Raw genomic sequence first — 27,748 nt, forward strand, 5'->3', positions numbered from 1 at the left:
TACAGATCAGACTGTGCGTCACATTTAAATGAATGAGGCAGGATAATTTTCTGAGAGTCTAGCTTCTGCTCCAACTGCCACAGGAAACTTGGGGGTGGGGCTCAAGGAGATTTTTCTCCTTTTCTGATCCCACTGGTAAAAGAACAGCCACGTCTTTGATTGCCCAAGAAAGGAGTCACAGAACTCGGCGAATGGCATCTGCACCTCCTCAAAAGCAGTAGTACAGCCATCTCGCCTGTACAGCTTCTCCAGCTAGCATCACCTCTTGTCAACCTCCCCACTTTCCACCGGCTGCAATGGACTGCAGACCCTGCCACACCAGTGCCCTTGGCCTTCTTCCTCCACTGGAAATGTCTACCTCTCCGTCCTCTGCTGGGTACACTCCTACTCAACCTGCAGGATCAAATGCCAGCCTCTCTGAAGGCTTTCTCCAAATTAGTCGTTCACTCCTTCCTGCTCCCACAGTGCTGGGGACAAACCATTACTGTAGCATGACTTGCTTGCTTATCTCCATTCCTTAGCCACTGCCCCAACCATTTCGTGGAAAACAGACCTGGAGACACACCAGGCCCTGCATATGCTGAGTGGCTAGTCAGCATTCAGTACCTACTAAGCCATATGCCTAAGGGAGGCAGTCAGTCGTGCAAAGAGGCAAGAGTTAGGAAGGCCGAGACTCATCCCTGACTCTGCCAGTGACTTGATCTGTGACCTAAAGAAGTCAATTTTTCTCAACCTCATTATTGTTGTAAAGATTACATGAGATGATGTGTCAAAAGCATGTTGCTCAACAGCCTCCTCTTTATAAACATCAGTTGAATGAATGTAATTTTCTTGAGAAAAATGTGAGAAATGAATCCAATCTTTATTAAGAAAATAGCAAAATAAATATCTCCTAAGTTCACAATGATTGGTCATTAATAGAGGTATCATAATAAGCAACTAAGACACAGTATTTCTATAGAGGAATGAATAAGAATGCAAGTGATGGGAAGATAATGTACCTCAACTGTATGTGAATTAAAACAATTTAAAAGAACTGCTGGCAAACACTGAATTTGTATATCATTTCTAAATAAATTACATAAAAGGACTCCAGAGGTTTTCATCATAAACAAACTACACTTAAATTTTTATTTATTTGTTTTGATGCACTGCCTATGAATTTCTATATCGTCACTTCTCCTGATATAAGGTTTCCATTGTTTTTTAATGGGAATGAAAATAAGAAATTCAGAAGAAAAAATAAACCCATCTGATAAATCATCTTAAATTTGATTGGGCAAATAAAATTAGTCAAGACAACAATTTTCTCCCATGAAATTTACCTAAGGAAACATTAAAAAGTGTTCCATCATAGTGAGCATCTTTCAAATTACATGCATAACAATCCTTCACTATTCACTTTCATTTTTCAGATAAGAATTTCTCAAATAAAATCTCAAATCCTAATAGATGGCTTACTTATTTCAAAAAATATTTTTAATAAAAAATTCCAGTACATCATTACAATTTATATAATGCCTTACACTCCCATTTCTGATGATTTTTCTAAAATATATTCTATGCTTTTAGAGTAGAATCCATAGATCATAATGTAACCCCATAATGACTCCTTAAAAATCAACCATTCACCATTATTAATTTCAAGTTTTCTGTTTAGCCATAAAACCATGACCTTAAAGGCGATCATGGCAGGTAGCACAGTTTGCACCTCACTTAAGTGGCTCCAAACAAGCATGTCGCTTTATGATTTTACACGGTGTTTGTTACAGAGACTAGCGGTTATGAAATCTCAGTGCTTTGAAAAAAAGAGTAGCCTCTTGCTGTCAGTTTCTGATTGCTCATTTACCGCTTCTTAAAATAATGTGAACCAAGAAATCACATAGAGAAATTTTTTCTAGAATAAATAGGCTTTGAGCTAAGAGCCTGTGGGTTTATTATGATCGCTGTTTATGTAACTCAGAAGCTTTCAATTTTGCTCATACTAATCAACTTTTGGTACTTAATTTCTGAATCAATCAGGTGCTCAGACAAAATGTAAGAGCATCGCTAGCCTCTCCAACAGTAAGTCAGGTGTGCAAAAAGTAATATGGGTACTTGAATGGAGACAGGATTCATACTATAGATGGATTTTGTCATTTCCTTGTGTGTAAAATGTAAGTTTCTTGAAAACAAAGCTTGGTCCTACACATTTTTTGTACATCCTAGAGCACCTAGTGTTGTGCCTCATACATAAATAGCAATCAATTGTTATTTATTTCTTGAAATAGCTATAAGAATAACAGGAAAAGAGCCTTTGGTATTTCATCAAATGCATTAGCTGCCTCCAGTGAGGATGGGAGCCGCCCGTGGACACACCTCCCATTCAGAACAGAGAATGGAGGAGGGGGAGCATAACAGCAAGGTGGAGAAACCAGAGGAGGAAGCCCTGGGGGGGAGTGGGGGGGCGCTGACTCAGGGAGAACCTCCCTCTCCTGCCACTGTCCCCAGGCCATGGCTTAGGGGGACTAGCTGTCCATTCCTTGAGTTTCTGTTCTCAGGGCTCCCACTCTGAGGAATTTGACCACCCAGCCTCACTCCCACATCTTCACTTCTTACTATGTGAGACTACTAGAGCCAAATATTCCATGGCCGGCAATGTTTTCACATCTGCTATACATAATCCACTTACAAAACCCAAAGTTCCAGTGACAGGAGATCTACCTCTTGTTTCATAAATATCTATAATCACTAAGCCCTCTGCCTTTCCTAATTTGAATGCAAATGCCTTAAAGGTCAGAAGAAGCGGATTTGACAATTTATTGCTTACCAATATGCTATATAGATTGATACTCGGCAAGTTATTAAACACTAATATTTGCAGGAAAAGTTTGGGAGCCCCTGGCATTACCTAACAATTCCTGTCAACTTTTGTAAAATAACAAGACTCCCTAAAGATGAGCAGCGGGATAGAGAGGCACATGGACTCAGAGGAAGTGGGTCTGGGTGGTAGATCCTGATCTACACTCCGGAGATGCACTACATTAACCAAGTCAGAGGCACTAGGTAAAATGCCACCCAAAAGTTCATGGATATGATCAATTTCCACATATAAATCAGGAGACCTAGTCAGATCAGAGACCTGTGGCCAACACCCGCAATGGCCACACAGTGCTGCGTAGCATCCATCACACTATTTGTGAAGAAGAGCGACCAGAGACCACAGCACAGGTGGTCAGCAATCACCAAAAGAACAGATAATGATGAGAAAATAAGCCGTAGGCATGGAAAGAACAAACTCCAGAATCCCCATGAGAAGTTATACTTCTTATTGCTTCTAATACCATCCCAAACAGGGATTAGAAGCAAATGACTCAGTGGCCACCTACTTACTGTCTTTTATGAAATCTGTTCACACCTATAGCTGTTTGGTCTGTAGAACCCAACAGAACGGTGGGATGTCACAACCGTCAGTCATTAGTGCAAAACTGCAAAGCAGGCAGTACAGCCTACTCCTTCCACCCCCCGAGCCATCCCAAACTAGATGCAACTCTCTAACACATTTAGCCTTTATTTTCTTGGCAAAATGTTTAAATGAAATATAATACACAGAAAAAAGTAACAAATCCTAAGTGCAGAGCTCAATACATTTTTACAAAGTTAATCTAACCAAATAACTAGCACGTAAATGAGAACACTGCCAGCCGTGCAGCGGCCGCCCTTCACTCCGCCAATCGCGTTCCCTGTCCAGAGGCAAGCACTGCCCTAAATTCTAGCCCTTTCATTCCTTTGACCTCTTCTGAACTTCATTTAAGGGAATAAAACAGTGCATGCACATTTGTGTATGGCTTTTTTTGGCTCAATATTATGTCGGTGAGATTCATCCATGTTGTGATATTACAAAGAGCTTGCTCTTTTCACCGTATTACAGGATTCCATTGAGTAAACACACCATCAACTACATATTCCATAGATCCTCGGGTGCTTCCACTTTGGTTATGAACATGTGTACATATTTTTTATTGGGTTGATACCAAGGAGTGGAATTGGTGGGTAACAGGATCTGTATATGGTCGTCTTTAATAGATACCACCAAAGAGTTTGACGTAGTTATACCAACGTGTGCTCTACTTTTAGCACATGAGCATTCCAGTTGCTCTGTCCTTACTAACCTTGATAGGGACAGTTTTTTTAAAAAAAATCTTAAATGTGTAGTGGTATTCCGTTACGGTATTTTATTTTGTATTTTCTTGAAGAATGATGATGTTGAGTACCTTTTTATATATTTTTTGGAATATCTTATTTTCGTAAGTGTCCACTCAGTCAAGTCTTTGCCCACTTTTTATTGCCTTGTCTTTTTCTTACTAGTTTGTAGAAGTTCTCTATATAGTCTGGACATATATCTTTTTGTAGGAAATATGTAATAAAAATACATTCTCTCTCTCTATGGCTTATTTTTTACTCCTTTAAAGGTGTCTTTTAAAGACAGTCTCAATGAAGCTAAATTACCTCTTTTATTACTGGGACTTTATGTGTCTTTTTAAAGAAATCTTTGCCTAAGTCATGAACCTATTCTTCTATTTTATCTTTCAAAAGCCGTATTTTTTCATTCCAGTTGGATATCCAGCTAACTTGGCACCAATCATGGGAAAGATCACCCTTTCCCCACAGCCCTGCAGTGGCCCTTTTGTCCTAAACCAGGTATTGGTCTGTTTTTTACCCTATTTTTTTTTTTTATATACTTTCAATATTCACTGATGAAGGAAATAGTGAGCCAAAGATAATATGAATTCAGTAATGTTTATAATTATTTTGTAGTCTGTCATTAAAGCTTTTATCTGTACTGACAAATAGTACTTTTATGTATGAGACTTAATTATACAGATTCACGATCCTTGCAAAAACTCAGAAACCCTCAGCCTGTCAACTTCTGCTTTAGATGTTAATCTTTAATAGCTTTTACTCACACCCTAGCCTAGCCGGTGTGGCTCAGTTGGTTGGGTGTCGTCCTGTGCACCGAAAGGTTGCCGGTTTGATCCCTGGTCAGGGCACACTGCCTGAGTTTCGGGCTTGATCCCCAGTGGAGGGCATGCAGGAGGCAGCCACTCCATATTTTGCTCTCACATTGATGTTTCTATCTCTCTCCTTCTTCCCCTCTATCTAAAAATAATTGTTTTAAAAAAGCTTTTACTCACATATCTTTGCCCTAACATAATTTCTTGTGTGTATGTATATATGTATCTATTTAGCTGTCTATCTTTATTTTAAAAAGCAACCTTGGCTTCTTGTAGAAATCCTTGAAAATCTTAGGAACAGCCATCAATTTCACAGCTGGAAACAATGATTAACTTACCTAAAGGTCATCTTTCTGCTGTAACTAGTACTACAGTTAGTCAATTAACCAATCAATCAATCAATCAAAAAATAAAATTTCTCAATTAATTCCTCTAAGTCAGTGGTTCTCAACCTTCTGGCCCGTTAAATACAGTTCTTCATGTTGTGACCCAACCACAAAATTATTTTCGTTGCTACTTCATAACTGTAATTTTGCTACTGTTATGAATTGTAATGTAAATATCTGATATGCAGGATGGTCTTAGGCAACCCCTGTGAAAGGGTCATTCGACCGCCAAAGCGGTTGCGACCCACAGGTTGAGAACCACTGCTCTAAGTATAAAGTTCTTTTTAATGAAGCAGATCAAAGTAAAAAAAAAATAAAAATAACTAAAGGTATACATCATGTGCACCAGTGTTGGTGTATGCCTGTGGCTTTATCAGAATGTTTCTGAAGCTACACACACAAACAACAGCTGACTGAGTACTGTGCCACATGACTTTTATTTATAATCACCCAGGGAATATGGGTTTGACCTTACACAGACTATGAAGGCGACCCTTTGACCCTTTGACATTTCCTACCTGCCTTCTTTACCCTTCATTATCTTGATATACAATGTACTTTCTGCCAAACTAGTGTTTCTCAAAGTGTGGCCCAAGAAACACCTTTGTTAGAATCACCCTGAAGTTATTAATAAAACTGGATTCCTAGAGGATGTGGAGAAAAAGGAACACTTGTGCACTGCTGGTGGGAATGCAGACTGGTGCAGCCACTATGGAAGACAGTATGGAGTTTCCTTAAAAAACTGAAAATGGAACTCCCATTTGACCCTGTGATCCCACTTCTAGGAATATATCCCAAGAAACCAGAAACACCAATCAGAAAGGATATATGCACCCCTATGTTCATAGCAGCACAATTCACCATAGCTAAGATCTGGAAACAGCCTAAGTGCCCATCAGTAGATGAATGGATTAGAAAACTGTGGTACATCTACACGATGGAATACTATGCTGCTCTAAAAAGGAAGGAACTCTTACCATTTGCAACGTCATGGATGGAACTGGAGAGCATTATGCTAAGTGAAATAAGCCAGTCAATGAAGGAAAAATACCACATGATCTCACTCATTCATGGATAATAGAGACCATTATAAACTTTTGAACAATAATAGATACAGAGGCAGAGCTGCCTCAAACAGATTGTCAAACTGCAGCAGGAAGGCCGGGGAGGGTTGCGGGGCAGGAGGTAGGGGGGTAAGAGATCAACTAAAGGACTTGTATGCATGCATAGAAGCATAACCAGTGGACATAAGACATTGGGGGATAGGGGAGGCTAGGGGACTGTCTAGGGCGGGGGGATAAAATGGACACATATGTAATACCCTTTGTAATACTTTAAGCAAAAAAAAAAAAAAAAAAAAAACAACAAAAACAAAAAAAAAAAACTGGATTCCTGAGCCCCAATCCTGATGTAGAGAATCAGAATCTGTGGGGTCAGCCCCAGGAATTTCCACTTTTAAACACAGTCCAAGGCAATTCCTAAGCACCCCAATTTGAGAAACACTGTTTCTGATCCTACTGTAGCTTTTTCCTCGTTTCCTAAAAGCGGAATGCAGACGCTGTCCAAGCAAGGTCTGCCTTAAAGGAATCTTCCCTCACAGGCCCCAATTCCTCTTTCTCTTGAAAACAGATTGGTAGAATCAGGGCTTATTTGTGAAGGCGGTGACAGTAGAGCTAGTAATATTTGGATATTTGGGGATGGGTGGAAGGCATTCCCAGCAGAGAAAAGTGAGGAATGTAAAGGCAAGGATGTTCTCAGCACATAAAGCGAACAGGGAGCAGTTGACTGGCTGACATGCCTGAATTATTTCTAATTATATTTAATGAGAAAGGAACATACATACTGACATCATGTGGCTATGCTGATAATCCGGTTAGGTAGATCATGAGATTATATTCAGTTGTGTTCACTGGGTTAAAAGTTTACTGTGTTTTGCATAGGGCATTATTATTTCAAGACCTACAGAATTTAAATCCCACATCTAAAACCTGGAAATAAAGAGGAAAAAGAGAAATAACACCCACTAAGCACATATGTGTGTGGACCCTACACTAGATACTTTACTATCTGCTCTTCCACCCACCAACGTTTCTCTGAAATATGATTTTCCTTAGTGTGAAATACAAATTGGTTGACATTAAGATACTTGCTGAAAGTCACATAGCAGCTGTGCAGGGGGAAAGATCTGCTGTTAATTTGCTTTGCACGGTTCTTTCTTCCGTCTCACAAATGGCCAAACACATCCCTGGAGTCACCAGAATTAACGTTTTTCATTGTAAACGGCACTTTTGAAAACTGAGGAATTGCTGGCTCTTTTATTTTCTTCCACGGAACTTTTAGTGATGGTCTCTCATGCTCTGTGACTTTGACTGTAATGCTGTAATATGTGGAACATGAGGCTCAGGAAGGGGCAGCGAGCCGCCCGACATCAGCCAGGCTATGTGACCAGATGTTCTCAGTGCAGCTGTTCCCAGGCAGCTTTCTGACTCACACAGCTAGCAGCTCTGAGTTGGGCTCCTGTAAAGGACATATGGGAAACACATATCTATGGTGCTGTTGGCCCTCAGAATTCTATCTAAAAATACAGAATTGTACAGGCTGAATCCTATGACATTTCCAGTTTTTGACATTGGTTGACCTAAAAGTGGCAATTTCATAACCTAATAGAAGCACCACATATGTGCTCTAAGGAGTTTTCTTGTTGGCTTCTGGCTCAGCTTTCTAGAGGGTAAGACAACTATTTGTTACTAAATTTCCTGCATTTAACCCCCAACCCCACTGATGTTTTTAGAGAGAGTGGGAGGAGTAGAGGCAGAGAGAGAGATACATCGATGTGAGGATGTGAGCGAGACACATAGATTGGTTGCCTCCTTCACATGCCCCAGCCGAGGCCTGGGATCCAGCCTGCAACCGAGGTATGTGCCTTTGACCAGAATCGAACCCACGACCCTTCAATCCACGGGCCAGTGCTCTAACCACTGAGCAGCCGGCCAGGGCGATTTCCTGCATTTTACAGAGCTTCAGCATGCAAAACAGTAGTAACATGGAGTGTTACACTTAAAAGTACTCAGAGTAATTTCCTCACCACATCTCATTTTATCTTCAAGGCCCTGTACACTGAAGACCGAAAAATTCCATTTTTTTTTGATTCTTAACACTCAGAGGTAACCCTCTCATGCTAGGCCATTTGTCTAGCCTAGAAGGATTCTGTGACTTCTCTCTCTAAAACAAGCAAACAAGCAAGCAAATAGGCTCAAACAACCGAACTGCCCTGACTGAGCATGGACGGCAGCAAGTGGCTCTCCAGTCCTGGTCTTCAGTTTGATTTCCTTCCAGTGCTAATGACTATAAGCCACTACCCTGTGAATAAACCCATTCAGGTCTCCTGGAGCCAGCTGCAAATAGGAAATTAAAGTAAATGGAAAGCCAGGCACAGCAACAGTTCCAGGGTGGGTACTGGGTCCAAGAGACACTCATCCATTAACCAAACAGCAGCACTTCCAAACCCAGCGGGAACCACTGGCTCCCTGCTGAGGAACAGAAATTAACTTTGCAAGGAGATAATTTGTCTTTAGATGGCTGTCATATTCAGAGAAGCTCTGGGTGAGGTGGGGGGAAAAGAGGGAGGGAAGTGGCAGCAACACAGCCACATAGAAAAAGGAAGCTTATCAGGGAGACAGGTGGCACGGAGGATGGGTGTGGGTCTTGCTGCCTCTGGGACCTAAGCTTGAAATGTAGCAGGAGCTGTGGTGCCATTTGGGTCTAATGGCTGCTTGGAAACACTGAGACTCCCCAAACAATGGCTGTAGATTTGACTCCATCGAAACGGACCAAGGAGACACGTGGAATCAGGTCTTTGAAAAACAAATTGGTGCCAGTGGGTGGGGTTTTGCAAGGTTTGGGGGGAGAGGAGTCAAGTACCCAGAGGGTGTCCATGGTAACAACAAAGAGACCTGCTGGGGTGGAAGGCGGCCACCACGTAAGCCACGGGGATCTGAAATGGACCCTGGATCGGACAGCAAGCTGCCAAAAGATGCCGCTTGCTGTTCAGAACAGATGAAGGATACGCGGTACCCAAGACTGTGACACTGTTTGGACTAACTCGAACATATTTTAACATCACAGGGTTTGAGAACTGCGATGGGGTCAAAGTATAGGAACACTCTGACGTGTGTGAATGAACAGAACACCACTCGATCTCGGAGCCAACATTCCTCTGGCACCTGCCCAAGGCCCAGTCCTCACGCTCAGGAGTTTCTGGATGTGTGACCCCCAAGGCACCCAGAGCGTCCTCTTCAGGGCCGCCTGGCACATAAAGTTATGTCTGCGTGTTCCCTGAGTATCAGAAGACAATCAGCATGTGGACCAATGGATATATTGTTTTGTAAAAGTGTTGTGTTTCTCCGCTGTATTGCTGGCTGCAGATAAGAACCTAACAAGCAAGGAATTTGAACCAAGAGCGTTAAGAAGCTTGGTGATGCAGACTGGAGGCAGCTTTGTGGGGTACATACAAGCTACATTAGTTGGCCATGGCCACACCGATTCCAATTTATAGTTATTTTCATAGATGTGAGTAATATTCCTGAGGTACTGCGGCGTGAGAAGTGTTGCAGATGATGAGAATCATGCACTTGTTCATTGAGCAGACTTTGCTGGGCACCTCCACGAGAGACACTCATCCACCGGAAGGTCCGCAGGCAGTGAGGACAGCCCTCCTGCACTCCAGGAACTCACAGACTCGCAGGTGGCAGAGAAGTGAACAAGCAATAACAAACGCGGTGGTGCCACCCTGTTGGTGAATGGCAGTGCCGGGGGAAGGCCTGAGCAATGGGCCCCGCGTGCTTAACTCACGTTCTCTCACAACTCTCAGTCGCTGCAGCATCTCACATACATTTTCTTATTTACAGCTGCACCAGTAACTACAATCTGTATATTCACAATGTACGCATTTCTTATTTAACCTCCATACTGATATTAAGAGTCACGTCAGTATTATTTCCATAAAACAGATCTGGAAACGAAGACACTGGAAACTCAGGCTCTCCGTGAAAGGCACCCAGCTAGTGAGTGGCAGGTCAGGGATCCAAGTCCAAAGGCCATGCTTTTTAAACTACACACAGGGTTTCACTTTATAAAATGCTTGTATAGGTTCCAGACCATTTAATCTTCCAGACAATGCTGTAAGGTCAATATTTTCGATTCCAGGTAAGGAAACTGAGGCTCAGAGATGCTAAGGGATAGGACCCATTTACACAGCTACTAAGTGGCAAATCTAAAGGCTGGCAACCAGGTGCCAGTCTCTAAATTGAAGCTTTGCCCACTACAGTCAATACATGTAATAACTGTTCGTCAGTGTGAAGGGGAGCACAGGGTTAAGTACTTTGACTAGCAGATGAAAAACCGGGAATAACATAATGCCTACCTTTCAATCACTAGTTGCTTTTACCCTCTCCCCAAAGGAAAGGTACATGCTCAGCTTTTCAGAACCGTTCATCATTCTGCATTATGTTCAGAGTGCTATGACATCACCACTTGGGCACTTAGCACAGAGAAAATGAATGTGAAGATTTGAAGGTTATAGGCTAAAAAGTGGATCCCAGGGCCCTGGCCTCAAACCCACATATCTCTGAATGTAGTCGTGCTGGTATCTTGAGACTCCAATTGAAGAATCAATCCTGCCTGCCTGGTAAGTGGAAGACATATGGACCTGAGTGATCTTATCGCTTATTTTCATATCTCATTAGACAAAAGACATCTTCAGGGTACTGGCTGTAGCATAGAGGAGCAATTGAAAATCCACAGGTGAAACCAAGTTAGTTTTCTGACAGGGATTATAGATTATTCCAGGCTTCCACCAGGTTTGGGAGAGACTGAGAGGAGTGTGAAGTAGCAGAAGCTCTCTCTGCTAAATGCCTGGGTAAGTTGTGCCTGAGAAACAATTGTCCAGGTCTCTCTGCTGGTAAAAAGGGCTGATTGGGCAGTGCCTTCGGAAGAAAATAGCAGGAGGAGCCACTGACAACACCATAATCCGCTAGAGGGAGGCACTGTGTGTGCTACTTCCTGCAAATGAGAAAGATCAAGTGGGATAATATGCTGCCCAGGCCGCTGGCTGATGGTCCAGATCACAAGGCTTCTGCCTTCTTTAACTAATGCCAACAGGCAAGTTCTGTTTTATTTTTCTAAGTTGGTTTCTTGGGAGCAAAGGAAAGGACTAGATGGAGGATACACCCCAAAAGGAGAAATGGATGAGGGGCTACTTGAAGGTCGGGATGAGGTGCAAAGTAAGATCTCAAAAGTTTCAAGTGCCTCAGGGTTACTCAATTTTGCTGATGGCTGTGCTTATGTTTTAAAAATAAAATATCTGCTGAGAGGATGAAAGAGTGAATTGCATTCCCGAGGCTCCTATTACCTCTCCTTTGCCAGGTTTATCAGCAACGATTAGTATGACCATCAGGTCTGATGTAAACTTCCCTCTGGCACTCTTTTAGCTTCAGAGCCAATGGAGCACAGAGGTAAATTTTTTCTTTTGAACAGTGGAGCCCAGAAGGAGAATGTGCAAGAAAAATACCTAGTAGCCAGGAAACCACAAAGAGAGGGCACACACGTGTGAGGGTCATTAACCTCACAGACTCTGAAGGCACTTTCCTCTGCAGTCCCCAGGGCCCCAGGGCCCCAGTGCCCTGTGTCTGTCACTCACAGCTCTACCCCAACTTCCTGAGAAACAGGAAGCTGGACGTCCAGTGTCTGGAGAGATGAGTGTAAAATGACACTGCTGACTGCCTCTCCCTGTAGTCAAATGGGATGGACCCCTTTATACACTTCCTGTCCGAGGACAGTGACTCTCACCAGGCAGCTGTTTCCTCCACGCACCACCTCTTCTTGAAGGTTAAACTCTCCACCTCCCTCCAGAACGCAAATGCACACACCGGCGACATCTTGACCATACTAGGGACTGTGCGCTACCAGATCCTGTTGGTGAGAACCTCTGGCTCACTGACAAGTCAAGGAAAGAAGGCACCAGAGGCTGCGCCCTCTCCCAGGCAGAGGAGCAAAGTCTGGGGCTGGAAAGAGGGTGTAACTCTTACGTGCTGCTGGGCTGACGTGAACCAAGAGGTTGAGGGATTTAACCTGGTCAGAAGTGGGAAATGCCTCTAGCCCAGGGGTGGGCAAACTTTTTGACTCAAGGGCCACAATGGGTTCTTAAACTGGACCGGAGGGCCGGAACAAAAGCATGGATGGAGTGTTTGTGTGAACTAATATAAATTCAAAGTAAACATCATTACATAAAAGGGTACGGGCTTTTTTTTTTTTTTTTTTTTAGTTTTATTCATTTCAAACGGGCCGGATCCGGCCCGTGGGCCGTAGTTTGCCCACGGCGGCTCTAGAACATTATCTCTGTGCCCCCAGAGACCAATATGAACAGGGACATGTGATAAGGGTTCAATAAACACTGCTGGACTGGATCACAATGAATGAGGATGTCCGAGAGCTGAAACACTGGCGAGTGGTTGGACGTTCCAAAGCCTGATGCCAAACAACTCAGATGTTTGGGTGAAGAAAGATTTTCTTTCCCCTAATAGAGGTGATGATGAACACAACAACAGATGAGGTCTTGACAATAACAATATTAAGAAGAGAAAAGGAGCGATGGCCACTGAGCCCAGCTAGCTCTATGCAGCAGGCGTGCTGGCTGGTGACTAAGCACATAGTTCCCTTGGTGTCATACTAAAGAATGACATTGTTTCCAAGTAGCCAGACACCACCTTGATTGCCTAGCACAAAGCCAAACTGCACTTTAAACCAGTACTTTTCTACCTCAGGCTAGAACAGCCGTGGGCAAAATGAATAAAACTAAAAAAAAAAAAAAAAAGCCCCGTACCCTTTTATGTAATGATGTTTACTTTGAATTTATATTAGTTCACACCAACACTCCATCCATGCTTTTGTTCCGGCCCTCCCGGCCAGTTTAAGAACCCGTTGTGGCCCTCGAGTCAAAAAGTTTGCCCACCCCTGGGCTAGAACATTAGGAGCAAAAAGACAGGTAATTGACTAACTCTGGCTTTCAATGACTTGACCTATCTCTGACCTCCCAGGCTTTTAAAAAGTACTTAAGAGCAAAGATACCTGATTATCTCTTAATTTGTTTACTGTTGTGTTTGTGTTTTGAAGAAATCATTGGTCCCTAGGTCGCTGTGAGAGCGCTCAATAAATACAACTTGTTTTGTGTGAATCTGTGTCAGTCATGGGTTTTTAGAGACAGCAGACCTGTTGCTCCTTTCTCTTAGAACACTCACCAGAGGAGACTCCGTCAGAGTTGTGCTAGCTCCCTGATCTCCATCCCAAAGGCTTCAGTCAGGAAAATGTTATTTTTTTATTGTTAAATGGAAGAGAATGCATTTTAGAAAGAATTGATTAAACTTCAACCATGTTTTGGGTTATTGAGAAAAGAAAATGTTATCCAAGTCACATTTATATACATTTAGATGAATGCTATCTAAGCTAATTAGATATTTACATGTTATCTAAATGCATTCAGGGTGTTTTGGCCATTTCCCTTCCTTTTTTCTTACAGGATTAGTAGACTGAGTGATCCATATGTCTCCAATTATCTTGAAGGCTATCTGTATGGGAAAAATATGGAATGGAAGACAGTTCATGAATCAAGTATTAGCAGGTGTTTGAAAAACTATACTGAGAAAGGGCTGGTTAACGGATTCGTTTCAACCTAGAGAGATATCCATCCATAACAGACTAAGTCCTTGGAAATGACCTGAATATAATTTTATTGATAACTGTGAATAAAGACATATAAGATTTATTAAATTAAGAAAAACAGAAAGCTGAGGATGCTGCTGTTACTACTGATGACAAAGTCAGGAATTTAACATCTGGACAAGCAGGAAATCAAAACAATGAAACTTAAAGATAACAAATGTTTTCACTTAGATTCCAAATTCTGGCTCTATCAAGAATATAAAAAAGAAAAAAAATATGACCTGGAGATTTTAATTTGTCAAAAATCAGTAGGACTTAGAAACTTGATCAGATTCGTAGAAAAACAACAACCCCCACCAAAAACCCAGGGCTGGATCAACAGCACTACAATGTGCTACCAAATGTAGGTCATCAAACTGCCCATGTATATCAGTGAAGATCAGACTGACTGGAATTACCCTTTGGAATTTCACGTTGCTCTCCCCTTACAGTACTCCCCAAGGTGGCCTTCCTTTCTACTGACAGTACTGCCCACAGGGGCCGCCTCCTGTTTCTCTCTCCTATAAGGAGAGTTCAAACATCACCTCCCGAATCATCACTAACCACTGATCTCAAACAAGCCACTTCCTTCCTAAATACTTTGTCATGATAGACATTCCTGTCTTATTTAAAACATTTTTGACTACCTGAGACCATCTTCCCATTTACCCATTTCCTGGTTTATTTGGTTTTCCACCACTAGGCCGTAAGCTCCATGAGAGCTATGACCTAGATTGTCCTGTTGCCTGTGTCTTGAATAGTGCCCCAAACAGAAGAGTGGTCCCAGAAGTATTTGCTGAATAAGAAGTTAAAGATTTCTGTTGGAAGACCATAGCAGACTGTATTTAATTCTAGGTATCTCATTTTGAGAGGGAACACTGAACATTATCCAGGAAAATTATCAGGATGGTGAGAATTCTAGAAACTTCCCCAAGTGAGGAAGAGTTGAATAAACTAGGACTGTTCAATTTAAAGAAGAGAGGGCTAACAGGGAACATGATAGTTATTGTGTAGAAAAAGAAGCATACTTGTTTTCCAATATTCCAGTTGGCAAAACTGGAAGTAATGGCTAATTTACAAAGAAACAATGGGCCACCAATGGAGTGGCCTGCCTTTTGGGATGGTAACTTTCCTGCTATGATTAGTATTTAGAGGAAGCTTAATGGCCATTGGGCCTGGTGATGCAAAAGGGATTCTGGCACAGGGATGGGGTGGGGGAGGTAACCTAGCTAACCCTAAAGCCCCTCATTCTAAACATTCCATGGCTCTGTAAGTGTGTTTATTTAAGAGTGTGATGTTCCCCAAAGAGTATTCCTTGGGACATGATGTCCTTGTGATACTCCTGTGAAAACAGATTCACTGGGAAATGGAATATATTGCATTCCCTTCAGTAATGTGCTACTGTAAAAATACCTGCTTAATGTTAAATTAATTTTTCCCAAACCCATTTTTCCCTTGGAGCCAGTTCTCACACTGTATCCATTAACATCCCATAGAACTGGTCCCATGGACCACACTTCAGGAAATGGTGGCCTACACGGTGGGAAGAGCCTTCTTTTCTCCTTAGGAGACCTTAAAATACCAAGATGCTAGAACTTCTAATTCTGCTCAGTACCAAAGATTTAGGCTAAAAATATAAAAGTACTGCAGCACCCAGAGAAAATTTTAAAAATTTCTGCAATTTTATTAACACAATTAACCTTCATGTCACAGGAACTAACAGTGTTTTTGTTGATTTAGAAGAACACAAACAGATCAAAGAAACTGACATTCTATTGAAAAACAGTTCCCAAATATATTTATATTATGAGTTGTTTCTTTGAATATTAAGCTCATGAATAACTCACATACCCTTAGTTACAAGGTATTGAAAACATTAATATTTCATATGCTAAAGTACTTAGAGAAAAACATACACAGAAAGTATATTGTGAAAGCTGACCAAAACCAAATCAAGAAAATAAAATGTGTAATCAGGAAAATAAATCTTTATGTTTTGTTTCAAAGTGGATTAACCTGGTGAGAATGCAAGAGACTGAAATGATTCACTCATTAAACAAATACCTGAGTACCTACTATGTGCTGGGCATAGAGATGCGCTGCACATGCTTTCAGGAAGCTCATTATTTAGGGAAGGAGGCAGACAGTGAAACAAGCCACCATAATACATTGTGACAAGAACAGCGATGTGCTGGAGCCAGCTCCCACTGGCTCCTAAGAGTGAATGGTTAAATTTTTAGGACTTTGCGAAACAGTTGTTAAACTGCGACATGATTAAACACACAATTAATACTACTATCAATGCACTTGAGGCTATTTACGTCTATTGTGTCTGTATGGTGAAAATTCTACGTAATGGGTGCTCTGCGCAGCTCTTCTCCGCTCTGCATTCAGCTCCATGTTGGTAAATCTAGTTGGCCATGGTAGGAGTAGTCACACCATGACAATTGGCAAATACTATTGATCTCTCTCCCACCCCATTTTTACCCCCCTAGAGAACTGGCTATTAAACATTTACCAGAATACCATTGGGTTAAAAAACTACTTTTAAGTCCCCAAGCTTGTGGAAAACAAATAACAGCTCCATTAAAAGGTAAAAGCTACCAAACAAGGTTATTGTATTCTGGTCTTCTTGGCTTCTGAAAAGCTCTCCTATACCAACAAACCCTTATTTTCTTTCCTTATCTCATGAACATGCATTGACCATCATATACAAGACATTAAGGGTTCAAGAATATGGCAGGTATGCTTTTGACAACAGTGGCCAGACAAATTAGAAAGTTTGTGTTATATAAAATTCAGCATCCCATATAAGATACAATTATCTTCCACTGCTGTCCCTTATGAAACATGTTTACAAGCTAGCTTCATTCATGTTAAAAATATGGAAACTGGAGGAAGAGAAGGTATAGAGAGATAAATGGTGATGAAAAAATAAAATAAAAAGTACAAAGTACATATTTAAAAAAAAATCTGTCATCACTGGTGTTCTCTTTCCAGAGTTCACTGCAAATTAAAATTATAATGATCCTGAAGCCAATAAATAAGTGAAACTGAAAATATGGAAACTGGAAATGTTTTAGTACTGTGTCTCTTGAGTCTATCAAATCCTTCTTGGCAAGTGTAAAATTTTCATGAGAATGCTTAGATGGGAGGGAGATCATCCATAATACTGACCAACCCACTGGCTGCCAGGGTTGGTGTAAAAGACATCACAGACAACATGGACATCATCTCCCTTCTCCTATCACTGGTTCTCAACCTGTGGGTTGCGACCCCTTTGGCAGTTGAACGACCCTTTCACGGGGGTCGCCTAAGAACATCCTGCATATCAGATATTTACATTATGATTCATAACAGTAGCAACATTACAGTTATGAAGTAGCAATGAAAATAATTTTATGGTTGGGGATCACAACATGAGGAACTGTTTTAAAGGGCCAGAAGGTTGAGAACCACTGTGATCTTCCTGAAGCTGTGTACTCGGGCAAAAGGGGCCATTTCTGATTTTCTGATGTGCTGCTAGGACTTCAATTTAGAATTATATGTATACTAGAGGCCCGGTGCACAACATTCATGCACTGGAGGAAGGGGGTCTCCTCAGCCTGGCCTGCACCCTCTTACAGTCCAGGACCCCTCAGGGGATGTCCACCTGCCAGCTTAGGCCACTGAGCTCACCAGCCAGAAGCTCGGCTCACTGCTCCTTAGTGCTGCCTTGGAGGTGGTAAAGGCTCCCGCCACCACCACTGCACTTGCCAGTCACCTGGCTTCTGGCTGAGCGGCGCTCCCCTTGTGGGAGTGCACTGACCACCAGAGGGCAGCTCCTGCAATGAGCATCTGCCCCCTGGTGGTCAGTGCGCACCATAGCGACTGGTCGTTCCGCCATTCAGTCGATTTGCATATTAGAGTTTTATTATATAGGACTAGAGGCCCTGCGCATGAAATTTGTCTGTAGGTACGGTCCCTAGGCCTGGCCTGTGATCAGGGCTATCTTCTCTGACTGCTTGTAGCCGGCCCGGCCCCCCACCCCCCACCCCCAGTTCATCATTCGCCATCGGCAATCGGAGCCTGCCGGCTGGGAGGAGGAACTGAGAGGTTGGCCATTCCACCCGCTCACCGGCCCTGTCCCTGACCCTGCTGTGGGTTGCCCTCTGTGTGGGGAGACCAGTGGGGCAGAGGCCTTGGCCTGGCACCACCCACATCCCCCGCCACCCACCCTGTGTTCCCTGTTCGCCATCGGGCAACTGGAGCCTGCCAGCCGGGGAGAAGAGTGGAGAGGTTGGCTGTTCTGCCTGCTTGTTGGCCTTGTCCCCCACCCCCAGTTCCCTGTTCGCCATCGGGCAATGGGAGCCTGCTGGCCAGTGGAAAGGGATCAAGAGGTGGTTAGTGCACCTCATAGTGACTAGTTGAGCAGTATTCTGCTGTTAGGGTCAATTTGCATATTACCCTTTTATTATATAGGAGGATGTATATAATCATACACATACTTGGAGGTGCATTCTCCTTCCAAGTATGGGGCTCTCTGAGGGCTTGTAGATGTTCTACCCCTGACCCATAAGTTCCAAGAGCCTCTGATATAGTTGTGGAAAATTAGAAGTGAATCCTATTCTTCTACTCTCCTAGAAAAACTGCCTCGGCTGTCGCTAGTAATATCAGGAAAAAAGGCTATGCTTGCATAGTACTTCATAGTGAGGCAATCTTACCTATGATATCACCTTGAACTTGCTAAGGAAGGTATAACAAGTGCTATTACTACAAATTTATTTGTAAACTAGAGGCCTGGTACATGAATTCATGCACGAATGGAATCCCTTGGGGTGGCCTGCGGGGATCGGGTCTCAGCTCACGCCCCCAGGCTCACAGCCCTACAGCCCCGCCTGGCACCCCACCATGGCCTGGCCCCTGCACGGCTCCCTCAGCACCTGGGAGCCAGGCGGCAGCCCCACCCCCTGCTGCAGGGTGATGGATGGGGCGATCGGGCCCCCACTCGCACCTGCTTTGGCCTGGCACCGCCTGCTCACCTGCTCAACCATACTGCCGCCATCTCGCTCTCATGGGGGCTCATTGGGGCCGGCAGCGCCTCTACTGCCACCTGCTGCCAGCTCTGCGTCGCTGACGCCCACCATGATCCTCTCTGCCTCCTGCTGGTCAACGCATGTCACAGCGAGTGGTCGAACTCCCGAGGGGAAAATTTGCATATTAGGCTTTTATTATATAGGATAAATATACCCACTTAAGATCACGCTGTGATGATATGAGTTATAAACCTCATCCAACAATCTTGCCATGATGCCAGGGGTCAGTGCTCTCAACAATAGTTTGTGGGCCAAATCTGGCCTGCCACCTATTTTTGTAAATAAAGTTTTATTGAAACACAGCTACATGTTCATTTGTGCACCAGCTATGGCTACTTTCCTGCTATGAAGGCAGAGTTGAATGGTTGCAAAAGAGGCTCTCTGGTCTTTTGCAGAAGAAGTTTGCTGACCCGGCACTATCTCACATTGCCTCAGTTGACTGATTGGTCCTAAATTTTCAGCAGCGACAGATGGACTCTTTCAGTCTAACATGCAATGGATTATTGTATAGGTATTGGGTACTTGAAAGGGACCCTGGGCCCAGAGTACCACTGTGGATGCACATCACCTACATGGCAACCACAACTCAGCTAATGGTGGTTAAATGCTGTGGTTATAAAGTTCGTGACTGGCATGAGGTTGATCTAGAATTTCTATTATCAGCATTTTGAGGTTTACGAGAAACTGAAGAAAAAGAACTAAATAGAAAGATATAATGGAAGACTTAAAAGATGAAATGAAAGCCTAAGGTAACGAAAGCCTAAGCTGAAGGGTAGAAATGGATTTTATGAAATCCCAGCCTCAGCTTGTGTCTTGCATTGTCTTTTCTCAAATTTCCTTTCACTTGATCCCCGATGCCTTTGCTTGACTGAAGACCAATTGCGTGGGAACAAAATAAGGGAGAAGTCTTCCTATCTTTGCTTTACATTTCCCGTGTATATATGTATGTATGAGGGGAGTGAGGAGCGGAGGACAGTAATCATAGAATTCATCGCTAAGTCTGTTGTTTATTATGGTAAACAAATGCCTGTCTTTTATGTTCTTTAAGTCCTGTAAGACTGACAAGTTGAGCCATTCAGCCAGACACTTCATTTCCCCCCGGAAAAGGAGTGTGGACGTCAGCACTCTGACAGAACACTGGCAAAGACCAGATTATTGTGACCTGAGTTCATGACATGATTAGAAATGGACCTCTAATCCGTGAAAGCAAGCAAAGCTTCTGTCATGGCAACACCAAGTGTGGAGTTTTGTTTCAACCCAGCTCCAAACTGGTATAAGAAAGATGAGATCTGCTGGATGAGAGGGAGGTGAGGTGGCTGGGACAGGTGGCCCCCATATCATCTTTCTAAATAGGTAACAGTCTAGTCACTCTCTTTCATATACAGAGAAAACACACAAACAATGAAAACCAAAGTTCCCATGATGTAGAGGCTGCATACACATACAAATTTCAACTTCAAGACATAAGTTTAGATTTTTAGGCTTGAGTTTATATCAGGCCCTTTAAGTTAAAAAAAAAAATCCATATGAGGTAGAACAAAATCTACTACAATAAAAATAGAAAATCTAGTGTAGTTTCATGTAAACAGACATTTCAGGGGGTAGTTTAAAGGGAGCTTCTGAAGGGGGTTTAGTGTGGTTATAAAACCTGAGTGGAATCTGAGGAAGAGGATGAAGACTGCTGGTACACCCACAGAAGCGCGGCGGAGAAGCGTGGCCAAGGACACGCAGGAGAAAAGTGCGCCGCAGCACGGGGCATGCTAAGTGGTAAGAATGGGATGTGTGGTGTAGTGAGCACAGCGAAATGAAATTGGGTGGGTGAAATGGAAAAGAGGCTCTACAGTGGGACACGGTGGTTGGAACTAATGAGGGTGCAAAGATGGGCATCTGAGCCTTCTTCTTGGTAGGGCAGTGTGGAGGGAGTGGTGACTTACAGTTGTCTGAAGAAGCAGGTATATGATAACATTTGTGTAGACTAACAATGAGGAGAAAAAGCTGCAGGAGAAAAGGCCTTGCCCATTGTGGACACAACATTCCCTATCTCAGCCACAGCCATCTTCCTAATGGACAAATTAAAAGCCTGGGATCATGGCAGACCCTGGCTTCCCATCACCAACTGAATCAGGGGCCATAGGCTTCTACTGCCTAACCCCCTTAACCTCATTCTTCCTTTTCCTACTGCCTTATTATCTTCTTTGTAAGGTCTCGTGTGTGTGTGTGTGTGTGTGTGTGTGTGTGTGTGTGTGTGTGTGTAAGTTTGTGACATGGATGTATATCTTAATAAATAATCATAATGCAAACACTCAAAACCACAAATCTGGTAAAGAAACAAAACTTTCTAGTATTCTAAACACTCCCCACTCAATCAAAACTTACTCATTTCCCAACAGTGGTAATCTTCATGATAATCTTTTTTTGCTATTCTTTATCATTTTGCCACTTTGATATGGATCCCTACACTATCTAATTTAAACTTCCCTGTTATTATCAGAATCCTATTTTGCATATTCTTTGTGTCTTTTTCCTTTCTTTCACGGTTATGATTCATCCAGGCTATAACATGCAGTCAGTCATTCTCATTGCTGCATAGAATTCCATTATGCTATACTAGAGGCCCAGTGCACGGATTCATGCATAGGTGGGGTCCCTCCATGTGGCCTGTGGGGATCGTGCTGAAACCAGCACCCAACATCCCCTGAGGGATGTGGTAGTGCATGAAGCGCCAGGGAGGAGCCACTCCCGCTCATCCCAGCCCCGCTCATCCTGGTCAGCTGAGCATCTGCACCCCCTGCCGCCCCCCATCTTCTACTGTCACCCCTCACATCTCCTGGTCTGCTGTACCCATCTATGGAGAAGTGGGTCCCTAGGGTGGAGCTCCCGTGGCCTCACTAGGGGTGCAGACTGAGGTTCTGAGAAGTGGGGTGAGTACCCCAGCAGCACTGAGGGCAGACCAGGGAGTCACAGTAGCTGTGCAGTGAAGCCGCCCACTTTGCACACCGTCCTGCAAGTCCCGCGGTGGCTCTGGTCTGATAGGAGGAGGCGGTACCAGGGAACGGAGTTTGTGGTCTCTTTTTTCCCTCTCTCTATCCCTTGGTTCCAGATGCTCCAGGAGGACACGGCCAGAGGGGTTGACAGGGGTCTGGGGCACCGTGCCTTCCGAGTGGTGCCTGGGAAGTGATGGAATTTGGGCCGATGGCCCGGCTGCCCAATGCGAACTGCAGCTCAGCCCCACCTGCTTGCAATCTTTCATAGACTCAATCGCCTGTTTCTCTTTTCATCTGCCCAAGTTGACTGCTCAAATGGTCGACTGGTAGACTGGTCGCTTAGGCTTTTATATATATAGATATGACAAAGTATCTGTTTCTCTCAACGTGCTATGCTCTTACATGCCTCTACATGCCTGTTAATGTTTTCTCCTCTACGTGGAACATTCTCCCACCTTTCTAGTTTTAGCTAAGATATCCCTTATCAACTCTTTCTTAAATGACTGCTCCCTCTCCTAAGCCCCAGTGTGCCACGTACAAATGTGGATCATGGCAGACATACTACTGATTCGTTAGTACCATGCCACATACTAAATATACATGTGATGCATGTCGGCTAAATATGTGCAAGTCTAGATAACTTCCAAGCACAACACGTAAAACTTCAAATAAATCAAGTACATGTGATCGTCAGCAACAGATAGATTAAAAAGCTGAACCTAGCGCATTGGCCTGAGGTTCATAAGTCTGAATTTTAATCTTCTCAATGGTGCTCTTAACTGATGACCAGCTTTAGTTGTCATTCTTTGTTGACTACCAACCCATAAGCCCATTTCTCTGTGACCAGCAGATGAATAGGCAAAGGATAAAAAGCTTGCCAAGGAAAACACAGTGAAAATGAATTTATTAAGAGCATGCATTTTTCACCAGAGCACAATCTTCAGAGCAATATGCTGCACTGTCATTATCTCATTACAGTAATTTCAACACTTGCTCCTGTTAACTTATTAAAAAACATTTTAAATCATTTTCTTCATTGCAGGCACAACAAACTACCTCATTACCCAAATATGGATCAGAGCCAAATGATATGGCAAGGGATGTGATAAAGAAATGTGCACACACGGACAGAGCTGGAGTTCGGAGAGGCGAGCTATAACAATATGCAACTGCAAACCACTGCTCACCAATCAGAAAGCAGTTTTTTCAAAATGCTGTCATCTTTATGCCACAAAGGTGCTAAAATATCATGCCTCTCGTCCATTCCAAGTCCTCTAGGGAAAAAAGATACCTTGTTATTTGGCTTAATTTTTTCTTAAATAATATCTTGGTAGAGCATAAATGAACCTCTACCCATTTTATATATGTACCTACATTGTACAACAATCCCATGCAAACACTTGAATGAAAACCATCAAATGTAAAAAATATATATCATTTCAAATACATTGTCTAAACCAGGGGTTGGTGCACTATGGCTTGCAGCCAGATCAGGCTGCTGCACTTTGGGTCAGTAAAGTTTTATTGAAACACAGCCATGCTCATTAATTTACACATTATCCATAGTTGCTTTTATATCATGATGGCACAACTGATCCAACAGTGGCCATTAGGCTCCCGTAGCCACATGGACATATTTACTACCTGGCTTTTTGCAGAGAAAGCTTGTTGAGCCCTGGTCTACAGCCCTTTCCACTTGCAGTGGGCTCACGGAGCAGCAGCAACATTGCCTGAGTCACGCAGAATACCAGGACCCAACCAAACTGACTGCATCACAATGTGCCTTTATAAAAAGCAAAATAAGCCAGTCAGAGAAAGACAAGCATCACATGATCTCACTCATGTGTGGAATCAATTGAATAAAATGAACTGATGAACAAAATAGATCCAGAGACACAGAAGCATGTAACAGACTATGGAATCTCAGAGGGAAGGCAGGGGAGGGTGGGTGGGTGGAAAAAGAACAAGCAAAGACCCTGTATGCATATATGCATAACCCATGCACACAGACAATAGGGTGGTGAAGGCGTGGGGCAGGGGGTGGAGCTGGGCTAGAAGGGGTCAATGGGGGACATCTGTAATACTTTCAACAATAAAGATTTTTTAAAATTAAAAAAATAATAAAAATTAAAAATACCTCCCTGGTAATTAACATGAATATTAAAATATTAGAAGCACTGATCTAAAGAACACAGTCTGAAAGATAAATAAAATGATCAGAAAAGAGGTGGGCATATTGTTATGTTATTACTAGACAACAAAAGAGAAGGTGCTTGCAGAGATTTTATTAAAGAGGAAAAAGGAAACAGATTGCAAGTTGGAAAGTATCAGTATCCTATATGAAGAGGAGAGTTTTCTAGCATCGATTTACACCCCTAGAGAGAACGGACATGTGCAAACTACTTTACCCCGGATGGCTAGGTTTCTTTCATAAAAGAACTATTACTGCTGAAAGCAGGTCTAGGCCCCATATCACTCTCCCTAGTGCAAAAACAACAAGTAAATAAGAAACAAATTTGCCAATTTCAACCAAGTCCATTTGGTTGTCATATTCATTTCTTTTTTAAATACTCTATTTTCCCTGTATAACAGGAAAATTGTTTTTCCAATAAGGCAAATGGGTTATGATTTGCTCCCTGAAAATAAATCTGTTATAAAACCCCTCTAAATCTCTCTATTTTCTCATGTGGTATTTGTGTTCCATTTGTAACAGGGACACGCTGTCATTTTGGGTTTACTTTATCCCACACTATAGGATCTGGCAGCGATGAACAGCATTTTTCCTCATAAAGTTACAAGGCCTCATCTACGCTTGTGATTATATTTACTACCTTTAAGCTCTTCAGTTGGCAAGTTTCACCATATCAAACTAGACACCTCCAAAGAGTAAAGAATAAAATATAAGCAGCCGAAGAAACATTTTCTGAGCTTGCCTTCCAACCAATGGACAATGAAATTCAGACTCATGAAAAACACATTATAATCACAATCTTTACTGAAAAACCCCAGCTTCGTGAACTCGCAAAAAGATGTCAGGCAGTAATTTGAGAGGAAAGTTATTACTCCTTTGATAACAACTTTCAGTTGCTCAGATTTTGTTGCCTTCTGCTCCCAAGCACACCCTGCTTTGGCCCCACGGGACCTAAGGTAGAAAGCACATTGAAGAAAAATGTTTAAGAGCTTTCAGACCAGACCAGTCTTGATTTCAGAGGTGACAAACTAAAATCTCTCACAGAAAATTCATAACTTACCCCACCCCCCTACTCTTCCAATGAAACCTGACAAAGAAGGAATGTGGTCACTACTTTATGCTCTTTTCTCAAAGCATCACGGACTGTTATAGATGGAAGATCATTGGAAGAGGCCCAATAGCCTTTGCCAGAGATGAGAAATTGAGGCCACAGAGGTTAAGTAGACTGCCCACATCATGAGCTGGTAGCAAATCACCAAGTCGCACACTGCTACGGCACAGTGTCCTCATTTCCTTTCAATCTTGGCACTTCTCATGTTCGGTCCAGGCCTGGGCCGCAGCAGCCTCTCAGAAACTGCTCGGTGAATGCAGATCTCTGAATTCCAGCTCCGAGCTTCTCCCACTGCACCACGCTCGCTCGTATTTAACAAAGGATTAATCTCTCTTTTATCTTCAAAAGAATCAGAAGTCACATTTCAAATTATGCTTTTACACAGGTATAATTAAATCTTTAAAAGGTGGGATGGCAAAGAAATTAGAGGCTAGAGCAGAACAGACGTTTTACAACCCGCAGATGCCAACAGCCGGCAGCCCACCCCACTCCTGCCTTCCCCCACAGTATAGCGGCAATTATATTCCAGGGTGAATAATATAATTATCTAAATGAAACCAGGAAGGGGAAAAAAGTATACAACATAAAAGGATTAGCTGCTCAAGGACTTGCGTTGGGGGAGGCGGGAGGATGGATCGTGCCTGACAATTTCATAAAGTAGCCATCAATTATTTAAATCATTGTGACTTTTCAGGCAGCATGCTGGACAGCAAGGGAAAAAACACTGTGCAATTTTGAAAACCAGAAACTAGGAGAGAGATCCTTGTTATTTGGTTTTGGAGTGAAATGTGCTCTGCCTTGAAAGAAAGGAGCAAGCCAAATCCCCTAAGCGGGATTCAATTCTATTGAAGTCCAAAACGTCACTTTCCCGGAAGTCAGCACAACAGACTACTTTCCTTGTAAGAGCAATGGCAGCAGTGATGTAATGTGTGGTAACAACAATTTTCTTACTCCTGATATTAAGATGAAAATACATTTTCTTTTTTAAAATATAGTTTTATTGATTTCAGAGAGGAAGGGAGAGGGAGAAAGAGATAGAAACATCAATGATGGGAGAGAATCATTGATCGGTTGCCTCTTGAATGTCCCCACACTGGGGGATCCAGTCCACAACCTGGCATGTGCCCTGACCTGGAATCAAACAGTGACCTCCTGGTTCATTGGTTGATGCTCAACCACTGAGCCACATCGGCTGGGGGAAAATGTATTTTCTATTAGGTTGGATATGGTTCTTATCATTAGATGGACATTCTTTGTTTTAGGTTTCTAGGTGCATTGGTGCTGCTAAAATCCAATGTAAATAAATTACTCAGTACATGCAAGGCAGCTAATTGTAAATAGAGCTGCAGGTAGCGTAGAAAGAGAACCAAGGCAGCAGGAGAGAGGCCTGGATTCTGTTTCTGGATCTGCCACTTCCTCACACTGTCACCTCAGGCAAGACACTTAATGTGCTGAGGGTGACTTCAGTGAGAGTTGGAGTAAGATTCCAGCTCTAAAATTCTATTGAAGTCCAGTGTTGAGATGACAGCCAATGCCAACAGTAGCTGGGCAGACTGTAGGCTTAACTGTACACAGTCAGACTTATTAAACAGAGTTATGACTTACAAAGAATATTTGTCTTGTTTGTATGAGTTGGGTTACAACATTCCTTGTCTGCTAGGTTATATTTCTGTCACGTGAGTAAACCAGCCTGTTCCTATATGCCAAGGACCTGAAAGAAGTAAGGAAGCAGAATTTTAAAAAGCCTAAAATTTTTGCCATTGGTCTAAGCTAGCTCTAAAGCAATGAATTATTTACCCAAGTTACAGGTTTACGTCTGAGTTAGTATTCATGGGGTGAATATGTCAGTAGTTTCATGAGTCAATTAGCTTGGTTTTCCCTAGATACACCAGATATATCTAGTTGAGAAAGAGTGAAATTAGCTTTTAATCCAGTCACTTATGATTATTACTATAAAGCTACTCCATAAAAAATGCAGACATTATAAATATATAACTAATCACATAAATATTTAACTAGTGCATTTTAGACAAATACATGAATTATAGCAAGATTTTTAAAAATATAGCTACCCAGGGACTAATTAAAAACATTCACCAACCAAATTATAACATTAAAATTAGAACTTATTTCTGATTTTTTGTTTTTGACCTAGAGAAATCTTTAATTTGTTCTTATTTATGTTTTATACATCAAACAGTTCCTGATCACTTGCAGCGTACACATTCTTGCCATGCTGGGTGTAGGAGAAAG

General features: G+C 42.5%; 1 protein-coding gene across 3 annotated transcripts in view; it reads right to left on the reverse strand.

Moving 5' to 3' along the window:
- EXOC4 (exocyst complex component 4) overlaps positions 1-27,748 on the reverse strand; it is a 758,369-nt gene that overhangs the window by 173,881 nt on the left and 556,740 nt on the right. Inside the window, exon 13 of one of the 3 annotated variants that reach the window (XR_004970959.1) lies at positions 27,116-27,206. The exons of 1 other annotated variant lie outside the window; for it this stretch is intronic. Coding sequence is in view for 1 of the 2 variants with exons in the window: in XM_036328651.1 (XP_036184544.1) it covers positions 27,192-27,206 (15 nt within the window). In the remaining variant the exon portion in view is untranslated. Of the gene's footprint in view, positions 1-27,115; positions 27,207-27,748 lie in introns of those variants that run through there. One more of the 3 variants, XM_036328651.1, reaches the window with a different exon arrangement.

Source organism: Myotis myotis, unplaced genomic scaffold, assembly GCF_014108235.1.
Source record: "Myotis myotis isolate mMyoMyo1 unplaced genomic scaffold, mMyoMyo1.p scaffold_m19_p_11, whole genome shotgun sequence".
In the NCBI taxonomy this organism is placed as follows: domain Eukaryota; kingdom Metazoa; phylum Chordata; class Mammalia; order Chiroptera; family Vespertilionidae; genus Myotis; species Myotis myotis.